We start from the raw sequence: 24,217 nt of genomic DNA on the forward strand, positions 1-24,217 counted from the left end.
CTAGTCAATAGAGCATCTCTGAGGAGTGCCCAGCACCCCATGTGACCAAGATGCAGACATGAGCACCACAGCAAGATTGTCTTTTCCATTTGCTGCACTAGCTCAGAAATACCCCCTGTGGGAGACACTGCAGTGTTCTGGTTGCTAGTTATGTCGTCAGAGTTTCCGTTCAGTCCCGTCAGGAACTGGAAGTTTTTTGTGTATAAATCTTCATGTTTCAACAAGTTTTATAGGCACAAAGCAGAAGTCGAAATAAGGAATAAACAAATGCTGGGCCAAGTTACTTACAGTTTTTCTTTTGAAAAATTTAAAATCTTTTAACTTTTGGAATCAAGGCAGAAAGTGCTTGCTTACACTTTGGTAAATTTAAAAAAAAGTCACACTGGATTCTACAGCAGCATTTTTTTGCGACCAATAACAAAAGTAAATATTTGAATAAATAGTTTGGTTTGGATAGTTACTGACATTAAAGGTAAATTAATTTTGATTCCGCTGCTTCTTGAACACTGTACCGGTCTTAGATCTGAACTGTGTGGTGTCTAGACTTTAGATCCAAACCAGGCCAATAAATCCAGTAAAACATCCAGAATTTCTCTTGCATTTGATAACTTTTGCGCTAGGTATGCAGGACAGTGCTAACCAGCTTTCAGGTGGGGGAATCGTGTATTTCTAATGAGAGATGACCCCATCCTTGCTTTGTAATAGGGTTGTTTTGATTGGGAAAATGAGTTGTTCTTTAGTTTCTTAAATGAACAAATGTACAGATCCATACAAGTGTCTCTTAGCTTAACAGCTACTGGCTGTGTTGGCTGTAGCCTTCACACACTTAGAGCAATCAGTTTTATTTCCGTTCTTACCTGTTTTCCAAGTGGTAGGTGGATGTCTGTGCTTTGCCAAAGCTTATTTTCCAGCTGGTCTGTGTGTGGGACAGCAGTGAGACTTGGTAGGGAAGAACTTGATGCCCATCAGGCCTTGGCACATCAGCCAGTCATGTTCCCAAAGACCACTGGCTGCTCTCTATGTTGTGACTCACTGGTGCAAGCTCAGCCCAGATGCTTGTCTTGATTTTTGCCTTGAGCATCGTTTGGGTTTTTTTCTTTTCTTCTTGTTTTCTTTTCTTTTTTTTTCTTTTCTTTTTTTTTCATTAGTTTGTGCACTGAAACACCATCCAAGAAGATGGTATGTAAATTGCTTCAGACTACTTAAAATCCAATGATACTCAACTTCACAGCCTCTGTTACATGCCTCCTGGCTAAACAGGAGTATGGATACAGCCAAAAAGGGGTTTCTGGCCCTAGAGAAATGTTACTTCTGTGCATCAAAGGAAGAATATTTGAAAATTATCCAAAATTGCAGGCAACTCAACTGATTCCTACTGAAAATTGGAACAGATCTTATAGTAAAATAAAGGATTTCTCCCACTGCTTTTCAACACTTACAGTAAGCCTTGCTCTCTATGAATGAGCATGCAAACGTGTTAAAATTACTGCTGGGTCAAAATCAAACCAGATTTTGAGACCTGGACACCCAAATCACATTTTTCCCAACTTCATATTTGTCTCCTTTTTTCCACTTGCCCAAAGTAGCATGAAATAATTCCCAGGAATATAGGAGCTAGAGAGAACACAACTCTCTGGTAAATGTCTCCAGTCATATTGGTAAAAGTTTAAAAGCTTGGTCTTTTAATAATGTCTTTTCCTGTACATTTTAGTGTTTATCCTTATTGAGTCCTTTCTGTACACATCAGATGTACAGCGTAAATAACTTCTGTCCTGCAGAAGGGTTGGCCTTTGAAACGCTCATTGTTCGCACCGCATATCCTGAATTGGTTTGCGAAGTGAATGCATTGAGATCATAGACAAGCTTAAACTCTAAGCTCATGCTCGCACATGCAGTTAGTGCCCGTGCATATTGGGAATGTGTGTGTGCACAAACCGACGTTTCTGCCGCAGATTGGCTACCTGCCTGAGCAATTTTGATATGGAATTGAATACACGGTTTTGCCAAACTCTTTAGGGCATCAGCAAAGGAATATAAGAATTGCAGTGTGCAACACGTTGCTCCTGTAAACATCTAATTTGATGGAATCTAAGCTGAATTTTGAACTATGAAGAAGAATTTCTAACCCAAAGTTGGGGATACTGTAAATGACACTTAGTTCCATAAAACTGGAATATAAGTATAAGTACAGGGCATATGCTTGGCTGTCTGGTAAAAAATTCCACTCAGGCGTTATGAAGTAACATGCCAAAAAAGAATGTTACACCATAGTCTTGTATATTCCCTGTAATACAAGACATGCTAAACTTACTCCCCATTAGCTTCTTCTGCTGATGATTTGCTGATGATTTTTCAGAAATACTTACATCAGGCAGGCAGGAGTTTAAAGCATGATTTCTGTTCCATACATTGTTTCATCTTTAGACCAAACAGGAATTCCCCAAATTGAAAGCTATTGCAAGGCAACTGAAAGTGGCAGTTTAGTAGTCTGAGTAAATTTTTCCTGTTTAAAATTAGAGGACTTCGTGTACTGAGCTGGCACTACAGAGCGAGCTAAACAGAAGAGGCAAAAACTCATTGGACGTGGAGAATGAATCCATTAGGTGGTTTTCCAGAACCAGGTTGAGGTATTCTGGCAAAAGTCAGAAAAAACGGATATTTTTGAAGTTGTCCAAATGGCGACTTTTGCCACAGAAGGCAGCAGAGCCTTGTCAAGGTTAGAAATTTGGACATTATGTCTGCGTGTGCAGTTGATTTACTGGGTGGAATCTTAGCCCTGGTAAAAGCAGAAGCCTTTTGCCCCATCTTTAATGGAGCCAGGTTTTCAGCTGATCTGCACAATTCTAAGCGACCCACTTTACCTTTCTATAAAACATCTTATTTTCTTTCTTCAGGAGAACTTGTATCTGTCAAAGGAGTTCAGTGTTGTCTAACAAAATAGCTTATCTACGCTGTTAAATGCTATGGGCACATTTTGAAGTCCCAACCTTGTTTTTACTTACACAGAGTAAAGACTAAATTTAAAGTGGGAAAAGCATTTAAGATTGGTCTGAAACAGAACAAAAGATTGCAGGATGAAGTAGAAATGAATTGAGCCCATGTACTTAAATATAACTTCTATTTTAAAATGCAGTTTGAAAAAGGAATCTTGGATCATACAAGCCATGTTTTATGCCAAATAACACAAACTAAGTAAAACACAGAGGTGTTTCACTCTCAATTTGCCCTTTTAAGGTCAGAAAAAAGGAAATTGTCACACACACTGTCTCTTGTATATATTATGGAGAGTTGTTATGAAGTGATTATTTTATAAAGGTTATACATGCTTCCAAACAATATTTTAAACACTCCTTTTCTTAATCACTTATAAAATAATGGCATGCTCTCTGTGTCTAGAGAATGATCTTACTATTAACAGGATGCGCAGCCTATATAATTTTTCACTAATTTGACATCCCTTTGTGATAGCCTAATATTATAAGGCTTCACTCTTGTATCTCGTTGCTAAGGGCCTTATTGTTCAATGTACTATTGTTGGGCAAAGATGGTAGCTTGTGCTCAGCCATTGCTCAGGGCTCAAATCATTAACAAATTCCTTTCAAGGCTGGAGTGCAGTCTGGCCATTGAAAGTTTATAAAATGGGCTGTAATGAGCATCTGATAGGAAAACCCAATTGTCATGCAGATCACCAGCAGGACACTATGTGCGGGGAGGATCTGACTGTGGACATTCAGATGTACTTCCAAAAATTGAACCCGCAGCAGGAGGAAGGGAAATTCTTTGGTGGCCCTGAGAAGGCACCTCGTAGCGGGGAGTGAAGGATTCAGTTTGCTATCTGGACTGATGTCTTACAACATAAACTAACTGTTAACACAGAAAGGGAATGTCCTGTTACACGCTACAGAAGTCCTTTGTCTCAGCAGTCAGAGTTTCCTCGTTCCTCCGATTATGTTTTTGCCTGAGTGACCCTTAAATCAGAATATGTACCCCTTGGGAACAAGTTAGGAAGATGTAATCCCTTTTTGCACTCCAAGGAGAGTGAAATTGTTTTGTTCTGTTTATTTCTCCTGAATTTTGCGTTTTCCTCTTCTTCTATTTCACAGAATCAATTAATTGTTATTCTTAATAAAACCTTTACTTGAACTAGTTTCCATTTACACTTGGTATTTTTGTATAGGGTACGTTGAAAATTGCACAAATGCAAGTTTCAGCCAGGCGTTGAACAGTATGTAATTTAATTTCTAATAAAGCTCATTTTGTTCTCCAACAGACATCGATGAGTGTGAGACAGCTGGAATATGCATGAACGGGCGCTGTGTGAACACTGATGGCTCTTTCAGATGTGAATGCTTCCCTGGCCTTGCAGTGGGACTGGACGGACGCGTGTGTGTCGGTAAGACAAGCTTAATGTGTGGCGAGTCACAATTAACCAATGTTAAGGCATTAATGCTAGTCTGATGGACATAATCAAGTTTGAATGTAGCATTTTCCATTTTGTCATGGATTGGTGAATGATAGTTATAGTGGATACTAACAGCTTGGGGATATTTACTGTAATAGCACATTTTGCTCTTTTTTCTTTTCCTTTGCATTTAAAGAGAAAAAATGTGTGGGCCAAACCACAAGGTCAGGTGGACTATACAGCATAGTGCCATTGGAGGCAAGTAGTGCCTATCAGTTCTGAGTAGGTGAGAATTTGCCCCATTTCTGTCAACGTAAAATTCTTCATTTGTTACTCTTTCACCTCTTTTGAAAGTGAGACATATCAATTTTTCCACTTCTGCCTGTTTCTCTACAGGTGAAAGATGTTTGAGGTGTTTGATATTAAAATTCTAATGTGTCTGACAGTCATTATGGGCCAGTTTTTAATAAGTGAGAAATGTCACCTCTGGACCTGAAAAGACAAACATTTTAGATCTTATCACTGGAATATCATTACTGACTTTTTCTTTGTTTTTTTTACAAGCAAAGAAAGATCTTTTTTTAATGACAGTGTATTATGTGATCTTTTCCTGATGCGAGTTTTTATTTTTTTCTTATTCTGACTTTTTTTCAGGTATAAAATTAAAAGCTTTAGTGTGGCCTTAGTGGGCTTAATCCAGGGTGTTGCACCAGTGGTGATTTTAGCCTTGATGAGTCAGAGGCAACTGACAAGGTTGGGAGGGGGAGAGAAAATACTTGTTAAAATCAAACCAATCCTCTAACTCTGAGAATAAAGTACTGAGTTTTTTCGGGAGTTTTGAGGTATACTTGGTTCTAGCTGTGAGATCTGCCACTGGGCCTGTCAAGTTACAAGTGAGTAATGTCCCTGTCGCATGGCAGAGACTTTGTCCCTTTTCCCCGTAGCTTCTTGCTAGATCAAGATTAAATATTGGTTGTTCCCCAGTAGTTCGCTAATGCATGTTACGTCTTTAAATGCAGTAACTAGTTTGTGTGTCTGAACTCTTAGGAGCACAAGGAAGAGGAATTTCCTGTCCTGAGTAGAGTGAGAGTATAGGTGGGTGAAAAGCATAGGGAAATGGTGAAAGATGTTTTGTTTTGACAGTTATTTTACAGTGTTTATGACGCGTGAGCTAGCTTTAATACTTGTTGTAATTTATGGCAGTATAGTTGGCTATGGCAGGATTAAGAGAGCCTTCTTTCCTCAGATACACATATGCGAAGCACATGCTATGGCGGCTACAAGAGAGGACAATGTGTGAGACCCTTAACCGGTGCAGTTACAAAATCAGAGTGCTGTTGTGCCAGCACTGACTACGCCTTTGGGGAGCCTTGTCAGCCCTGCCCAGCGCAAAATTCAGGTATGGCATATTTACTGGTACATATTCTAATACAAACTTTATGCTGATAAATTATTTTTAGAAAGGTAAAATACAGTTTTGTATTAACATTGCACCCTAGATCAGGAGGGTTAAATAGTCATATAATACGTTATATATTTTGAGCAATCTGCTATTTTGCATGTTGGAAGAGTACAAATGAGAATCTTTTGAGGCAACAGTAAATGCCAATATCTGGGTCCAGAGTTGTTACATGCCTTAAAACAGATTTTCAAACAAGAAACTCTATTTTGACAGATGTGGATAACAACAAATATAATTTTGACCGCAATTTATTCATGGAAACATCTTGAGTAATACATATATTCAAATCCTTATGTACACCTGTCAGTCACATGTTTGCTGTCTGAATTCCATATCCTTTAAGTGATCTGGAATAGTTTATAAAGTAGGCAGGCTTTGGATAGTCAATGCAAAAACAAACGTCCAATTAAGTCACTTGAGAATTCTCGTTTTTTCCTGTGTTATTTTGACCACCTCTTTAATTCTTAAAAAAAATGCCATCTCAGGTAGGGTGAGGTGTAGTATTTCTTTGGGTTTTGAGTGGGGGAGGGAAGGAGTATGAAGTTTAATAAGGCCAAGTGCCAGGTCCTGCATTTTGGTCACAACAACCCCAAGCAGTGCTACAGGCTTGGGGAAGAGTGGCTGGAAAGCTGCCCGGCAGAAAAGGACCTGGGGGTGCTGGTGGACGGCCAGCTTAACATGAGCCAGCAGTGTGCCCAGGCAGCCAAGAAGGCCAACAGTATTCTGGCTTGTGTCAGGAATAGCGTGGCCAGCAGGAGCAGGGAAGTGATTGTGCCTCTGTACTCTGTTCAGTTCTGGGCCCCTCTGTACAAGAGGGACAATGAAGCGCTGGAGCGTGTCCAGAGGAGAGCTACCAGGCTGGTGAGGGGTCTGGAGACCAAGTCATATGAGGAGAGGCTGGGGGAGCTGGACATGTTTAGTTTGGAGAAGAGGAGGCTGAAGGGAGACCTCATTGCCCTCTACAGCTCCCTGAAAGGAGGTTGGAGAGAGGTGGGTGTTGGCCTCTTCTCCCAGGTGAATAATGAGTGGACCAGAGGAAATGGCCTGAAGTTGCGGCAGGGTAGGTTTAGATTAGATATTAGGAAGAATTACTTTACTGAAAGAGTGGTCAGGCACTGGAACAGCCTGCCCAGGGAGGTGGTTGAGTCACCATCCCTAGAGGTATTTAAGAAACGTCTAGATTTGGCACTTCAGGGCATGCTCTAGTGGCAGAGATTGTAGGGGTTTTTTTTGTGTGTGTATGGTTGGACTCGATGATCTCAAAGGTCCTTTCCAACCGTGAAGATTTTATGATTCTATGAGTAGATTTCTTAGAGGAGCATTGTATTGGAGAAACTGAAAAAAAATCCTGAAAGGAAGACATTTGTCTTTCTGTGCTCCTCAGAAGCTCTTTGCAGAAGTTCCTGATGTTCTAGACTAAAAGTATTGCTGATGCGTGGCCAGAGCAGGTCTGCTTTCACATACAGTGGCAGTGATTATTTGATTCAAACAGGGTACATATTAATCTGCTGGTTATGATAATAGTGGGAGATGTGTTGCACATGATTTTCCTTAAAGAAAAGACAGCTAATTCCGTAAATGTTTTTAATATTTATTAATTTTAGCAGTGTAATTATTTGGGCTGTTCTTAAAGTGCAAATATATTGGAAAACGCTGACCTCTATGGCATCAATTAATGCTGATCTGTCTGTCAGTTTATTCTTTTAATTGTTCTGAACTCAAAAGGAGAGCTTGAACCTAGCGGTAATTGAGATATTTGAGATACTTTGATTCATAGTTTAATTATTTATTTTTTTTTAAGGATTAGATATCCTTAATCTTCTATGAACACCCGGAGACACTCTTGCTAAATTAAATGAAATATGGGCTAGATTTAGATGAAAACTTTTTCTGTTTCCTGGTCACTTTGAATGTGCACCTTGAGCAAGGGCTTGGGCATATGAGTTCTGGAGAATCTTTCTGTGAATACGTTATGGTTCATTTGTGTAGGAGGGCCAGCGTGAAGTTTATGTCTATTCCTAAATGCCTCGGTTAACCGTGTGAAGGTTTTACTCATCCATCTTCATGAGCAGATGCGGACCCTGAATCTGCTAAACTGTTTCACAGGTTCAGAACACTGTGAAGCTATGCTTCTTTTTAGAATAATTGGCAGTCAGGTTATTTCATTTGAATAATTAATTGGCGTATTGTAAATGATGATGCTGAAAGCAATGAGCTAAGAAAGAAAGAATATTCCAGTAAGTATTTTAATATTTTTTCAGCTGAATATCAGGCTCTGTGCAGCAGTGGAACTGGCATGACTGCAGGAGGAAATGGTAAGGTCACCTAATGTAATTCAAACTGTAGCAGTTCTGGCTAAATGTCTTGCCTTGATATCCTTGATTTGTTAGACACGCTGGTGGGGATGATGGCAGGAAGGAATGGGAGAAAGGCTTATTCAAATGGCTGTTTGCAACACATTAGAATAATTTAGGATGAAATGAGTGGAGCATGCCATTTCACCAGCGCACCCCCTCTGTTTTATGCCATGGAATGTATGTGAGTGTAAAACAATTGCAAATTTGTGAGAAGTGTTATTACATATATGACTTAGTAATCATAATATGTAAGTCATATTTGCACATTTCAACTGAAATAATCCTGAAGAATAAAGCCATGTTGAACATTGAGCTTCGTCACACATTTTCATCTATCAAAAAGGCCAGGCTGACAGAGTTAGGTTAATTACAGAGAAGGAGCAAATGATTACAATAAAAGCTTTGCAGTCATAGAACTGTGAAACTGCAAACTCAGACAATGCTCACTAGTAGATTTGCTGGCAGTAAAGCGGGAAAAGCATTCAGAAAGGAGAGATGTTCATGCTTTGGAGAGTAATGCCATCTGTAAATGCTGTGAATCAGGAGATACAGGGGCATATTAATACATGTGCATCCCTAAATGTAAGACCCCAATTTAATATCCCAGTTCTTATTTACAGTTGCAAGTGTCTTAAATGTCTGTGGGCTAGAGATGTTCTTAAGTCAGTGTGAAAGGGATGCTTTTTTCTCTTGAGTGTAAATATTTAGGTAGGAAGCCCCTAATCAGGATATATCATTATAAATATGGAGCAACCAATGTTAGTGATATTGAAAATATATCTTTTTCTAGTTGGACAATTAACACCCACAACCCCTTAACAACTGACTCTCATTTTTTGTTTTTGTTTTTTTTTTACCTTTATGTAGATATTAACGAGTGCTTACTGGATACTGATCTCTGTCCAAATGGAAGGTGTGAGAATCTGCACGGAACATACAAATGTATTTGTGACCCTGGATATGAAGTGGATTCAACTGGGAAAAACTGCATTGGTATGAAATGTCCCATTTTTAATTTTGAAGCTTGATGCTTGTTTTTATCCTCCACCTTTTTTTTCCTCTGTCTCATCAGATCCACTAGCTGCTCTTCTGATATTTCTGGATGTTCCTGCTGAATTCTTGTTTTAATTTCAGTGCTTTGCAATGCCTATAAAATCCTCCACTGTGGGGCTGTAAGGGACCATTGCCATCAGTGACTCAAATCACTGGCAACCAGGCAATAAACATCCAGTTCAGTTAAGTCCACTGAACATGCACTCTGCTGTACCAATTTTTCTCAAAATTAGGAGAAGCCAGATCCTGCAATTACAATGCACCATAGGGGGGATCTAGGATCATCAGTGTGCTAGGTGTCTCCAAGAGCAGGGGATTTAAGTAAAAATTCCAATTGATCATAAGATAAGCATCCCATATGCTACAGAAGGCTTACATGGTTTCTCCCAACTTGGACTTTGGTGAAAATTCCCTTTCAGCTTTCAGACAGGGCTATTGGTTTAACTGTGTTAAGTGTACTGGCCAGACACAGCAATATTTATTGTCATTGGAAGCACCAGCAGAATCTGATGGTATGGTGTCTCTCTAGCTAGGGCTGATTTCCTGTGCTGTCCAAGTGAAAAAAAATCTAAACCCAAATTTTTCATCACAGAAGAAATGAAGTAAGTTCTTCTTGCTCCTTAGAGGTGACCAGTGGAAGCACTGTGGCATGGGATAAAAAGAACACAAATAAGTGTCAGTCCAGTTTCTTCTTACATTATCTGGGATATTAAAAAGACTAATAAAAAATCAGATGCCTGCAGACTCCTGTTACAAATTTTAATTCTGGCAATTCTCTTGTTCCGTTACACGGTCCCATCAAAAGCCCATAACTTAAAGCCCTTTAGATTCCTTTCTTCCACTTTCTTCTATTAGTGCATTGTTCCAGACCTCCTTTGCACAGCTGATTAGAAATCTCTTCTGGCTTCCTGTTAAAATTTATTTGTTACCATTTTATTACTAGTTGATGTTGTACTAATATTATCCTTTGACTTAGCACTGTGTCAACACTTATCCCCAAAGTATTTATAAAGAATCATCATATCCTTTCTCAAACTCTGTTGGCTAAACTATCCAAATCCACACTCAGTCTTTTCATAAAAGCAGAGGCTGCAGCCTTCTCTTGTAAACGACTGATCTGACCAGTATACAATGTTCTGATGAGGTCTTACCAGTGTCTTCTATAGTGGTGCCAGCAATTCTCCATTACCCCTAGGAATATCTTGCCTAAATTGATTCTAGAGTGTGTTAGTCTTTTCTCAAATACATGTTATACTTTGGGATCAAAGTCAACCTCTAATTGGGAGTTACATCCAGAGTTTTCTCTTCTTGATAGCCTTCAACTGATGAGTTCTGGTTTATAGCATGTTATTGTTATTGGTCCCTAATTGCGATAATATTTCATCTTATTTCTCTGATTCACATGTCAAGATAAACTTAGTCTTGCATGATTCTCTGTATTGGTAATAACTTCCAGCTTAGTGTTGTCCACGGTTTTTGATCCCATTCATTTTTTTATTTCTACATTACAATGAGTATTTTATAGGACCAGTCCCAAGACTGATCCCTGAAAGTCATTGCTAATATCCTCTCTCCATGGTGATTACTCCCCTTTTTAATATACCCTACTGTAATCTCTCCTTCAGCCAGCGCTGGAACCACCTTAAAGTTGTTAAATTCCTTCCTGTTATCTCCAGCTTACATAATAATTTTATTTGGGTTCTCTATTCTCTACTTAAACCTAAATAGCTTAAGTCATCTGTGTTATCCCAGTCTAAACTATCCACTATCTTACTTAAAAAAAAAAAAAAAGAGTTGATCTATCTGATAAAAGTCATGCTGTAATTCATCCCATTTTCCCATTTGTTTCTTTGGCTTTAATTATCCATGTCCCATTTCAGTGTCTGCCCGTAGCTTATGGCATCCCTTCTCTTCTCCCCATCCATCTGTGAGTTTTCCAGCTGCTCCCCAGCCCACCCTGTTGCAGCCCACATCCATGCTCCATCACAGCTGTTTCCCATTCTTCCATAATGTTCCACCTGGCCCTCTCTCAATTTTTCTGAACTCCTGTGAAGCTTCCCACATGGTCTGTTTTATTTTGCAAATCTCCCTGCTTTTCCTCGCACTTTTGCTGTTCCCAGCTGCTGCACTGACCCTCTGAGTCTTCCCAACTTCTCTCAACACTTTCTGAGGCCTCTCTGACTTAGCCAATTGTTCCTGTCTGCTCTCGGGGTCTCTCCTGGTCTTCACCTGCCATTCATGGCCCATTGCCACCTTCTTGCAACTTCTCTCTAATGACCACAGCTCTTCCAAAGATTTCCTAAGGGCTCTTGAAATTTAGCACTAGCATTTCTATTTAAATTTTTCACCTCTGAAGCAAGTGTAGACTTACGTTGGCCTTGCTAACCGTAACATCTAAGACACTTCAGAGCCAGCTTGGAAAAAATGGTAATTTAAAGACTGGGATGACCAGCAAACCTTTCCAAACCAATCCTCTCCTCATTTCTTTCATGACTGTGGGGGCTGCCGTGCAGGGAAACAGAGACTGCATAGACCTATTCCACAATATAGGCAAGATGAAAGTGTGATTCCCAGCTTTATTTTGAACCATGGTTTGGCTGTCATATATTATGTATATGTGTAGAAAGGAAGTATGAGCTCTTATAAAAGCAAAGCAGCCTGCTAAAGAATAAAGTGTAGTAAAAAGTCAACAAAAAAACTACAGAGAAGGGTTTTTCTTTTTATTTTTCCCTATTTAAAAAACAAAATTAAAATGTTAATTTTTCTCTAGGTAATATGTGCGTGGTTTGAATTCACATAACTATTATTATATCCATTATTTTAATGGTAGTTTTCATGAAAAAGGAAGGTGCAGTAAGTGGGATCTTTAGAGTTAGTTTATTTGGAATGTTCATTTCCATTTGAAATAATTCCAAACCTGTTGTCTGCGAAAAGAATCTAGAAATCTTTTTAGTGTCTTTGAAAAGCAGTGCAAGTCATGTATGTGAGTGTCATAGAATCATAGAATGGTTCGGGTTGGAAGGGACCTTAAAGACCATCTGGTTCCAACCCAGCTTCCTTGGGCAGGGACACCTCCCACTAGACCACGTTGCTTAAAGCCTGGCCTTGAACCCCTCCAGGGATGGGGCATCCACAACTTCTCTGGGCAACCTGTTCCAGTGTCTTACCACCCTCAGTGTAAAAAATTTCTTCCTCATATCTAATCTAAATCTACCCTCTTTCAGTTTAAAAACCATTACCCCTCATCCTATTCTCTCTCTCTTCCCCCTTTGTCTCCTTCTTTCTACATACACAAAATCTAATGAAATGTGGCTGCTGGGAGGAAGATTCTGTCTCGGCTTCTATTCCAGAAATGTTTTCTTTCTTAAAAAGTTATTGATTTTCATTATAGACATTGATGAATGTGCACTGAACATGCTGCTTTGTGACAATGGGCAATGCAGAAATACCCCTGGAAGTTTCACCTGCACCTGTCCAAAAGGATTTGTATACACTCCTGACCTAAAGACATGTGAAGGTAATTGGTAACACTCCATTTCATCCTAGTTTTATTCTTTTGGATTGTTCTCAGATTGTGCCAGAAATGCCTTGAGCCTTGATGAGAATGTAATTTGTAGAACTAAAAACTGCATGAAGAAATTATACGAGGAAGTAGGGCAATGAGGAGAGACAAAGCCAGAATGGAAGCAGTAGAAAACCTCATGGAATAGCCTGTATTAGGTCTGTGCTAGCACTCTCCTTATTGACCACCACCAGTGGGCCCACACTATGCAAAGGATGGGAAGACCTAAGTTTTACAAATCTATTATCTTGTGTGGAGAAGAGAGCCAGATGGCTCCTAGATTGAACCCTTTTTGAGTCATAGACAGGATGTGTGTCAGATGATTTAAACAACACAGTCCACCACCACAAAGCAGGGCAATAGCTGGATATCACTGAAAAATTAGATGCGGCTTCCAGGTTCAATGTTTTCATGTTCTGACATATTAGTGTGTCTTTAGGACACATGCGTCATTAGTCTATAGTGAAGAGTTTCATAACAGAAAAATAGAATATCAGGAAGACTGGTCACGAGGAAAGCTTCTTCCATTCTTCCCTAACCTAAAAAAGGCCATGTGTTTTTTTTGCTAACGCTTCCTGGTACTAACGGCAGTGTGTTTCTTTTCTAGATATTGATGAGTGCGAGTCTAACCCCTGCGTCAATGGGGTGTGCAAAAACACACCAGGCTCTTTCGCTTGTGAATGTTCTCCTGAAAGTACTTTGGATACAACCAGAACCATCTGCATAGGTATTTATTCTTCTAAAGATTTTGTTTGCTGTTTGAAAACGTCCAGTGACATACAAACATTGTATACCAAGTTTAGAAAATATTTAAAAATAACTTGTGTAGATAAATTTTTTGGAAAATGTTACAGAAACAATGCTAAGAAAGTGTTTGTTTTCACCATTACTGTGGGTACGTAAAATGTGACTAGCACTTGGGAGCGTGGTGCTTCTCCATGTCAAATTTGAATGAGAGACGAAATCTTTTTTGTAATAAATATAACAACTCAGGTCTTGAATGATGTTGAGATATTCCCTGTTAAGGTCAATAAGCATAAACAGGATTGGCGCAGGCTCTGTGCTGGGATGATTTCAGGCTATAGTCCAGCATAGAGAAGGATAAATTAAGAGCTTTTAAAATAAATTCAGATCTCAAGTGGTAAGTTATAATGAAAGGGTGATTCTTTTTCGTAGTTAAGTTCAAGTGTGTTTGCAAATATATTCATGTATAATGCTAAACAGTCTGCATAACAATACACTGGGGTTTTTTTTTAAACAGAAACTGTTAAGGGTACCTGTTGGCAGAACATAGTGGATGGAAGATGTGAAATAAATATCAATGGAGCAACTCTGAAGTCCCAGTGCTGTTCCTCACTAGGTGCTGCTTGGGGGAGCCCATGTACACCATGTGAACGAGGTAATGCTGTTCATTTTCCTCAGGAACCTAGGATTTTTCTTATTCTGAGGTTGGTCCAGATTATTGTCAGGCTAGACAAATAACTTTACTTGTTCTATTATCAAGCACTCATTCCTTATTCAGTCTGAAAAAGAGAAGTCTTAATATTTGAGAGGTAGTATGTAGCTATAGAGGGGTCTAACTTTGGATTTTATAGTAAACATTTTACCAGTTTAAATTCAGAAGGGAAAGGACCACACCTATAGTCAGCATTGCTTTAGCATGGTTTGTCATAATTAGTGATCTAGAGTTCCTAATGATGTAGCAATAGATGCGTGTTCCCTGGAGGTCCCAAGAAAATGTTTGCAACAAATGGATCTTTGGTGTGGTAACGGAGGGAGGAGAGGGAGTAGCCCTTGTTACTATACTCTGTAGATTAACTGATGATCTAGAGAATCATACGGTTGATCAAGAAATGGGTTGAGGTCTCTGCATATTCACTTGATAATTAGACTGAACTGTGGGATGAGCTGGGAACCCAAGGATGAGCTGATGAATGCAGAAATGTGTGTGGCTTGTTATTTCTATATGCTGAAAGCTGCTAGTTTACTCAAATCTTTAGTTAAATTCATCCTGTATATCTTAGCAGAATTCATCCTCATCCATCCATGGTAAATAGGGCTGTAATGTGCTGTGATCGAGTTAAATTAATTAATTGATTTGAATGAAGCAAGAATCATAGAACCGCTTTTGGGTTAGCTAGCTAAGACACACAGGAAGCAAAAGAGGACAATGACTGACACTCTATATAGTTTATGTAGTTGCCTCATCTTATCTCTTTATTATTTCAGAAAATACTGAAATACTGTCTAAGCACTCAGACTTCTCATAGCAATAAACTCGAGATAATATTTCACATGATCAGTTTTGCACAATAAGTTAATGGTGAGTTTTAGACTCCAGCATTCTAAAAGTTGACTTTTGTTTGTTTTACAGACCCAATATGTCAAAAGGGATATTCAAGAATAAGAGGAACATTGTGTGAAGGTATTTATTGTTGCCTTAACATAAATCAGAGCTTGAATGAAAAAATGCCAGTGTTTTGATTTAAGTGGTTAATTTAGCATAGAGGAGCACTATGCCAAATTCTTACCTCGTGTAGTTCCATTGACTTCATTAGAGTTATGTTAGGGATGAATTTGGTTTCAGTTTGTTTAACGTTCCTACATACTCACAGTTTATCTCAAAGTACACACTTGCAAATATAGTGTCTACCAGTATAAGGAGATGGTTCTCTCTCTTCAAATACTGAACTGAGGAACCTATTTGGGCAAAGTATGCATCTTATATAAGTTATAAAACATGATGTTATTGATACTGTGGTGTGACAAGCCATTCCTATGCTTTAGAAAAAGAATGTTTAAAAACTATATTTCATATAAAAGTTATGGGGTTTTATTTTCTTAACCTTGGCTTTCTTCCATGCAACATTATATGACATCAAACACATTCCAAAGCATAGTTTCATTGTCGTCTTAAAAAAAAAAAAGGCATCAGGACACGGTTAAACTTTAGTTAAAGAAAAGGTTGAGGATTTTTTTAAATGTGTAGCATTTTGCTTGGTATGAGATGACTCTATACTATTGTGTGAGAATTGAAGGTCCCACCCTATTTCATCTTCATTTGAATTGATTTGAACCCCTGGCAAAGTACTGCATATTTCCATAATATGCAGAAGCTCAGAGAGTCTCAAACTGCTGTGGGTCATCCTGACAGACAACATCTGACATGACACTGCAGTTAAAGTATTTTTTAAAAATTACTCCCATATGTAGCTTCCATAAAGAAACATTGTTTTTTCCCTTAACAAAAAATAAAATAAAATAAAAAATTAAAAAGAGGAACACCCTCAAACATATTCTTTGCTTTCCAAATGATGACTGAATACCTTGGCACGTCTGTGCTGCAGACCCACTGTACATAACTTATCTGACCTCAGCAACACTTTCTGGAGTGTGTAAGTGAAAGAAAAGGAAAAAAAAAAAGTGGCCCCACCTATCTCTTCACAAGGAAAGTCTTAGAACATTTTCAACACTGCTGGGATGGAAAGTTTATTCTTCCAAGATGTAGACATAACTGTTTTCAGCATTTCCTTTACCAGCACTTTGGATTACATCTCTTACATGCTTTAATCTTTCTCATTTCAATGGGACCTGGATAGCCCTAGATTTTTCAGAGTAGCTCCCCCTGCTTTTAACTTACTGAAGCTGTATTTGGGTTTCAACCAATGTAAGCATTTTTCAAGACAGGGGAAGATCTCTAGGAAATTTACTGGCAAGTGAGAGACAGGACAAGGCAGTAAGTTTAGTTCCCAAAAGGTGATACTCAGTTCTCCCATACACAGCCCATGTAAAATGAGTAATGGACCTTGTGCAGGGAAATAAGCAAGCTAAATTGGCAGTGTTCCTCTGGTTTACGGGTGAGCCCTGAAGTTGTCAGCTGGAATATGGCTCACAGGCCGTGAACTGTGTTTCAGTGGTTTCTAATAGTCCATGGGCTTTTTTACTTCCTGCCTTCCAGTCAATATAGGCCTTTTATTTATAATATCCGTTCGAGGGCAGAGGCCACTGGTGTCCACCCCGCGTTTATCCTCCACCCTGCTCCATGCGGTTTGAGAGCTGCAGAGTCAGTTCGCACCAGCAGTTTTGTCTGGAGGCCTAGCGAGTCCAGCAGACCCACTTCTTGACTACTCTGTACATGAGTGTTCAGCTATAGATTATCAGAGTCATTCTTTTCTCATTTCTTCGTATCCTCTTCTGTCATGCTTCATCTTGGGCTATAAGTAATGCTGGAGGCTTTTTCCTAAAGGCAGTTGTGAAGCACATGCTTTTCACAGAGGACACCGGTGGAAAGACCCCACGCTTGGAGTACTAATGATTTATTTATGCTCAGGCCAAGCTAACAGTTAATCAAATTATCCTTACCCAAAAGTGCTAAATTTGCCACTTAAATATAGAAATATAATTTTTACCTAATGAAGTTAAACTCCATGTGCAGTCATAAGGAGTTTATTTTAATCTATATAAAGTTACTGATTGCTGACAAGGTCGTAGGGCCAGATTTCAAACAGTGTTGTACTTTCCAGACATGCAGAGGTGTGCCTGAGAAGACGCAAATATTTATATTACGGAAATGTATTAAAAAAAAAAATATTAAAAAAACACAGCATAACTTAATCTCTTTGGAATAATGCATAATCTGATTATGCCCGTACCTTTGTCTTTCTTTGCCCATTTGCTTCAAAAATCTGGCCCACAGTGAGTATGAAAATTGATGTAATTTTTAAATGCCCTTCCCTTTCTTTGTTACTTTTGAGTTTGATTTCAGTATATGTAGGAATGGCAAATAGCAATATGTATTATTTCTAATCATCAGCAGTTTTCTGTAATTAATTGGTTCTGGCTGACTTGTGTAGGAAATCCTAAATATTTGGAATTTTGTCAGACCATGTAAACTGCTGTAGGTTTGTATTTTATCCTAAAAAACAAACGTTAGAATGTTCATATTTTTTCTGATTTTTTTTTTTTCATATTTAACATTCTAGTGATTACTTTTATTCACATTTTGTTTGGAAATAGATGTAAATGAATGTGAGGTGTTTCCTGGAGTCTGCACAAACGGGCAGTGTGTCAATACCTTGGGTTCGTTTGTTTGCCAGTGCCCCAATGGAATGACTTTAGATGCTTCTGGCCGGACATGTCTTGGTAGGTATTAATTCCATTTACACGTCTGCTAGGGAAGAGCAAATCTATGCGGTGAGCAATGTTTGCGCTGCGTGTTTTCTTACAAGTAAGGAAAATTATTTCTGTCCACATAAGTAATTTTCAAATGGAATCAATCAGGGACATGAACTTGGTTCAACTGGAATATGAACAGATTCCAATGGTAGTAGCTAAAGCCCATCACCATCTGCTAGCTGGTGAATAGCGTTGATTTAATTCCCTACAGGTCGGCTGTGCTCTTAGCACTCTTCATCGGCAGCCCCACTGAAATCACTAAGGTTGGAAGGGTGTCGGTGGGATCGCTGTGGGCCGGGACTCAGGTGTCTGAGGAGGGAGGTGGTGTTGCTAGCCACACCATACACCTTAATAGAGGGTGCAAAAGAATGTTGAAATTTCGTATGCTGTCCATCCAAAGCACCTTTGTACCTTTATGACAGTAAATGCCTAAGATTTGTCTCAGAACAAGGCATAGCTTTTAGTAATGAAAAGGCCTTATATAGATATGATAAGCTGCAATGCTTAAAATCCTCTTCTGATCCAAAATTTACTTTGTGTGGAGCACCATTTTCAGAATGGTGCTTTAAACTGACTTCAACTCTAAATTTCTGTGTTTAGCATTAATATTTTGCTGTGAGAAATTATGCAGTGTGCTTGGTACCTTCCTGTGAGTCCACAAAAACATGGGGAAAGTGTCCGGTGAAGAGATTCTGGAAAAGGATTCCTCTGCGGTGAACTAAATTTTCTCTTTCTCTCTCAACATGTTGTTCAATTGCCCAACAGACATTCGCTTGGAGAGTTGCTACCTGCAGCATGAAGATGAGCAATGCACCTCACAAATCCCAGGCCGACACCGAATGGATGCTTGCTGCTGTTCAGTGGGGGCAGCATGGGGCTTTGAGTGTGAGGAGTGTCCTCTGAAAGGATCACCTGAATTTGAAGCTCTTTGTCCAAGAGGACCTGGGTTCTCTACAAAAATAGAAATAACTGGGAAACCCTTCTCTAAAGGTATGTGATCCTTTTGTGGTTCATTGCCAGCAAATACCGCTTTTCCTTTTACTCTTCCCTTGGACAGTTCCTTTGGGTTTGAAGATTTCAGTGAGAGTCAGGCACTTCACTCACTTTAAGGCACATTTGAAAATCTGCTTAGATTTCATGGAAATTAAGGCCAGAAGAAGATAATTTAGTCTTTGTCACAGACCATTAAATGCCACATATTACTGCAGCTTCAAAACACTAAATTTGTGTCTCTAGTAGAGAGGTTAAATTGTGCCTGCCTTTGCCTCCTGTATTGCATCTAATGGCATCTCTGGCTGATGGAATAGCTTTGAAGACCTGGCACCTCTTAGTACAAGAACTGGAACAAACTGAGCACTCAGCATTGGATGTATTGAAAGAACAATCCTTCTTACCTTTGCAGGGTGCAATAACTTTAATTCTACTATGGAGCAGACAAGGGAGGGTGAATAATTTTGTGAATTTCTTGTGGAGCTACTTGGAGAAGTAGAAAAAAAATGTTTTCAGGATGGTAGCTCAAATCAGCAGAATTTAATTTACTGTAAACCAAGTCTTGTTATGACTGTTGTTGGTAAACTTCCAACATTAAATGAGAATCACACAGTGACACCCTAGCATCATGTGCTGAAAGCCTTCTTTCCAGGGTTACCAGTGGGGTTAAGCTGGACAGTGTCAGAAGCACAAATGGATGCGAATATGTTTATAAAGAAAGCCGGTTACCCAAAAACTAAACATTCTGAAGGCTGAAAGGAGGGGAAAATATATATGAATCACAGTTGCTGTTGTTAGTTTCAGCCTTAGTTTTATAAACAGTTACTAAGTCATTAATTGCCCATAAAGAAAAGTGACATGTGCTTTTATTTATGCTCGTTATGTTTTCTGTGACTCATGGAAGTCACTTTTTTTTTCTCAGAAACCAGAAGACAGAGTGGTTCTTCTGGAAGCACCCTTTGCCCTTGTAGGTTTGATCCTCTGTCCACTGAAATCTTATTATTGACTTCAGTGAGCTGCAGATCAGATCCCTCAAGACAAAGGGGAGAGTAATACCAATTTATGTCAGAAAGCGCTCTTGGTAGCTCCAGTGCTACAGTGTTGGTTAGGTGGAAGTTCATTTAATGTGAGCTAACATTTTCCCAAAAGGAGGGGTCATTATCATGAGAAAGGGTGAGCTTTGAAGTCAGTGTTGTTCCTTTGTGTGCTGTTTTTGTATGAAGTGATAACATCGTATGTCCTTACCGTTTCATTTTTAGATATCAATGAATGTAAAATGGTCCCCAGTCTTTGTACCCATGGAAAATGCAGAAATACCATTGGCAGTTTTAAGTGTAGATGTGACAGTGGATTTGCCCTTGATTCTGAAGAGAGGAATTGCACAGGTAAACTGCATGGATATATCTCTCAAAACTTTGATTTGAAAAGGAAAAACTCAACTCTTTTGAAAATATTGTGACTGTGTTTTGTGTTACAGATATTGATGAATGCCGCATCTCTCCTGATCTTTGTGGCCAAGGCATCTGTGTCAATACTCCTGGAGACTTTGAATGTGAATGTTTTGAAGGCTATGAAAGTGGATTCATGATGATGAAAAACTGCATGGGTATGTTTTTTATAAACCATACCTGTGCAATAGTATGCTGTGTGCTAGTATGCTATGCATGGGGGTTTTTGTTGGGTTTTTTTTGAATGCTTGATAGTGCCTGGGTTTAGGTCTCTCTCATTTTGTGAGTCTTAATAAAGCTCACTTTAACTTGATTTCCACCCCAAATGTGACTTCGCTGCTTCTGCAGGATGCCACAGAAGAAATGAGCAAGGGTCAGGATTTTAGGATGTAAGATTTATCCCCACAATCCCCATTTTGCTAAGTGGGACACCATCCTGAACTTTGAAGTTAAAGTATATTAAAATTTACAAGAAGCCTTTTTTGAATTTATTTTATTTTATTTTTTTTAACTGCACTGTGGTGTAAGGGATGACTTGTTTTAGGAGAGGCTCCAGAACCAATCTAGGGAGACGGTGCAGTGGTGGGTAGCAGTCTATGGGGAGGGATGGGCTGCCACTGTGGCAATGCTGGTCCCTGCAGTGACGTGCCTTCCCTTCTCCCCACAGACATCGATGAGTGTCAGCGCAATCCCCTTCTCTGCCGAGGTGGCACCTGCATCAACACAGAGGGAAGTTTTCGGTGCGATTGTCCTCCAGGCCATCAGATATCACCAAATATCTCTGCATGTATAGGTGAGACATGCAGAAAAAAAATCAATATTGTGCACAGCTTTTTATACCACTCTTGTGCTGCACGTGCATTTACAATGTTTGCTTTAGTATCATTTTCATTCAGACCTAAAATGCATTCCTCACTTTCTTTTGCAACAGACATTAATGAATGTGACCTAAGCACCAGCCTGTGCCGAAACGGACACTGTGTCAACCTGATTGGAAAGTATCAGTGTGCTTGTAATCCTGGATATCAGTCCACACCTGACAAGCTATACTGTGTTGGTAAGGACAAAATCTACGCGGGGTCTCTAGCAAATAGGGAAGATGAAACATAAGTAATTGTTTCATTTTTAGAACTTGTATAAAGACATTTTTAACAGTTATTCCAAAATCTAGTACAGTCTGTCAAAACAGTATGCAAAAAACCCTAAAATGTGCTTATCCATTACTTGTCAGGAATGAATGAAACTTTGGCAGCGCTACAGTTAACTGTGTAATAGCTTATTTTCTCTAGTAAATCAATCATGATGCATAAAATAGCATACTATTTTAAATGGCCTAAGACTTTGATCATTAAGAGGGAATACCTTGTTAAATCCCAAGTTCTATGTTTTATTAAAAATCAGCATTCCTGACAGACCATGGACTAGAATCGTGTAGTTCAATTGAATTTTTCCTAATTTGATCTGCAATTGTCTTAAATATAGGGCCTTTCCAGTAACTGTTTCCTTAAAGCCATATTTTGTAAATGACATTCAGCTTAAATCACGTATTGTGCACTCTTATATGCATATATTTTATTGTGCCACGGAAACATGTGCAAAATCCACTGGCTTTAATTCTGCCTAGTAGATAATTTTTTCCCTTGATCCTTACAAAAACTTTGTTGCCTTCTTGATACTATGGTAACCCAACAGTGGTATTTTTATATGTAGAAAGAGAGCTGCAGAGGTATTTGTATATGCAGTCAGATAATATCATCTTTTTCCCTCCTGGTCTGCCTGACCTCCATCCCAATGCCTCTATTTGCAAGCACTTGAGTGTTCAAGGAGCGTGCAAATATCAGGTGTGTATTCTGGATTGATGCTGTTCTGGAAAGCTGACTCAGAGCGTGTCCTTGAAATATGCTTTAAAGTAAAAGGTATTGTGGGTTTTAACTGTAATTTTCTCCTTTTTTTAGATATTGATGAGTGCAGTATAATGAATGGTGGCTGTGAGAACTTCTGTACAAACTCAGAGGGCAGCTATGAATGTAGCTGTAAACAAGGCTTTGCGCTCATGCCAGACCACAGGACATGCACTGGTAAGGGAGATTGTTGGGAACTTTTCTGCTGGAAGCGTTTGTTTCAAGAGTTTAAAAATAGACCTTCTTTTTAAGATTAAAGCTACTGTAACAAATATACTGTAAAAAATAGGCAGTTAATGCCTGGAAAGTTATTTTTCTGAAGTAAACATCTCCAAAATGTCAGAATTTGACGACTGCAGAACTGAATTGCTTGGAAGGGAATTGATTCTTCATAATTTCAGAAAGTGTACAAGTTGATTCTGAGTTTGGTAACAAAAAGCTGTAATTTTTTCTCTAGGAGATAGATTTTTCTCCCTTAAGGTATTACGTTAGATCTAAATCCCAAATGTGTTGAAATCAATGGAAAGAATCATCATAAACATAAGCCAAAATGCTCTGCATGTGTACTATATGGTTATATTGCAGAGAGAATACACAGAAATGCTAGAAAAGGAGCCAGTTGCCCTGTTCTGTGGTTGTGTGGTATCTGCTCTTAAGCAAGCAAGAAAATTCCTATTTTAAATTCTTTGTTTAGTCAAATGCAAGTATGCTGCATTACTTCAAAACTGAATGACTTTCAAACAAACTGAAATCTGAATAGTATGAAACTATCTTAGGAAACAGCCCTCTTGCCCTCTAAACAGGGTTTGTGAGAAAATTTTCAGAGCTCTGTAAAGGCTGGGTGATCTCCTTTGAGAGTCTGGGAGTCATGATCCCAGTAAGTGAATTGTACTCGGTGATTTCCACATAGGTTACTGGAAAGATAATTCTACCCTACTCTTCTCTTACTTCTTGCTGCACAGCCACTGGCCCGCTGAGGCATGTGAATGTTTGCCAGCTGTTTGCCAATGCCATCCAAGAGCTCCTTGAGGAGCATGAGAAATATAACAGGGTTAATCCCTTGGGATAGAATTGCCTTTATAGTCGAACAAATGGACAGGTTTTTTTATACTGAATTAATCGAGAGCTCACATTTAGAATTTGTAAATATTTGTAGACCTCTGACCAGGGTCTCAATTACCCGGAGGCCACTCGCTCCCATTCCGAAGAATAAAAGAGCCTTAAAACATAGTTAAATGTAGTTTGTCCCCCGCGTTGTAGCATACATTGTCAGAAAGATGTAAAATACCCAATCTTCAGCAAGCATTGGACCCTTGTTCAAAGAAAGTAATCGACTACAAAAAGTGGAAATTTGACTGACCCTGAAATTAAGTATTTCAAAATCTAAAATATTTAGATTGGAAGTAGTCTGTTTTAGGTCAAGTTTCTAGAAAAGGCAAGCTCATACAAAAACTTGCCCAAACATTGGTGTTTGGGACACTTTTGCAATGAAAAAATAAAACCAGTTGATCAAAATTGTGCCTTAGCCAAAATCTAAACCCAAGTGACAGGATTAGAGGGACGTGAGAGGGAAGGGAGGAGCAGGGGAGCAGGGTTCTCTGAGCCACTTTTCTGTTTGCATCTTCTTGGCTTAACCAAATGACCCAAGTGTATACTTGGGCAGTCTTAGGGATCTCAGTTTTGCGCTTTACACCTGCTTGCCCTTAGCCATGCAAGACATCTCTAAACCAAAAAGCAGAGCAGATCGTTAGAGCGCCTTCCTGCGTGTTAAACTAGAAACTTTGTAATAGAAAACTATTATCTTGCCCTTCTCAAAATGAAAAAGGGAGGAAGCAATTGCCTTTTCTGTGGGGAAGGGATGGATTCG

General features: G+C 39.1%; 1 protein-coding gene across 1 annotated transcript in view; it reads left to right on the forward strand.

Moving 5' to 3' along the window:
• The window catches only part of FBN1 (fibrillin 1), a 155,620-nt gene that overhangs the window by 79,336 nt on the left and 52,067 nt on the right, over window positions 1-24,217 (forward strand). Inside the window, exons 16-30 of the mRNA XM_074600026.1 lie at window positions 4,271-4,393; window positions 5,649-5,801; window positions 8,126-8,179; window positions 9,089-9,214; window positions 12,666-12,791; window positions 13,444-13,563; window positions 14,098-14,235; window positions 15,211-15,261; window positions 17,853-17,978; window positions 18,777-19,001; window positions 20,261-20,386; window positions 20,479-20,607; window positions 21,117-21,242; window positions 21,381-21,506; window positions 22,405-22,527. Of these exons, the coding sequence (XP_074456127.1) occupies window positions 4,271-4,393; window positions 5,649-5,801; window positions 8,126-8,179; window positions 9,089-9,214; window positions 12,666-12,791; window positions 13,444-13,563; window positions 14,098-14,235; window positions 15,211-15,261; window positions 17,853-17,978; window positions 18,777-19,001; window positions 20,261-20,386; window positions 20,479-20,607; window positions 21,117-21,242; window positions 21,381-21,506; window positions 22,405-22,527 (1,872 nt within the window). The remainder of the gene's footprint in view (window positions 1-4,270; window positions 4,394-5,648; window positions 5,802-8,125; window positions 8,180-9,088; window positions 9,215-12,665; window positions 12,792-13,443; window positions 13,564-14,097; window positions 14,236-15,210; window positions 15,262-17,852; window positions 17,979-18,776; window positions 19,002-20,260; window positions 20,387-20,478; window positions 20,608-21,116; window positions 21,243-21,380; window positions 21,507-22,404; window positions 22,528-24,217) is intronic.

The sequence above is a fragment of the Larus michahellis genome, chromosome 9 (assembly GCF_964199755.1).
Source record: "Larus michahellis chromosome 9, bLarMic1.1, whole genome shotgun sequence".
In the NCBI taxonomy this organism is placed as follows: domain Eukaryota; kingdom Metazoa; phylum Chordata; class Aves; order Charadriiformes; family Laridae; genus Larus; species Larus michahellis.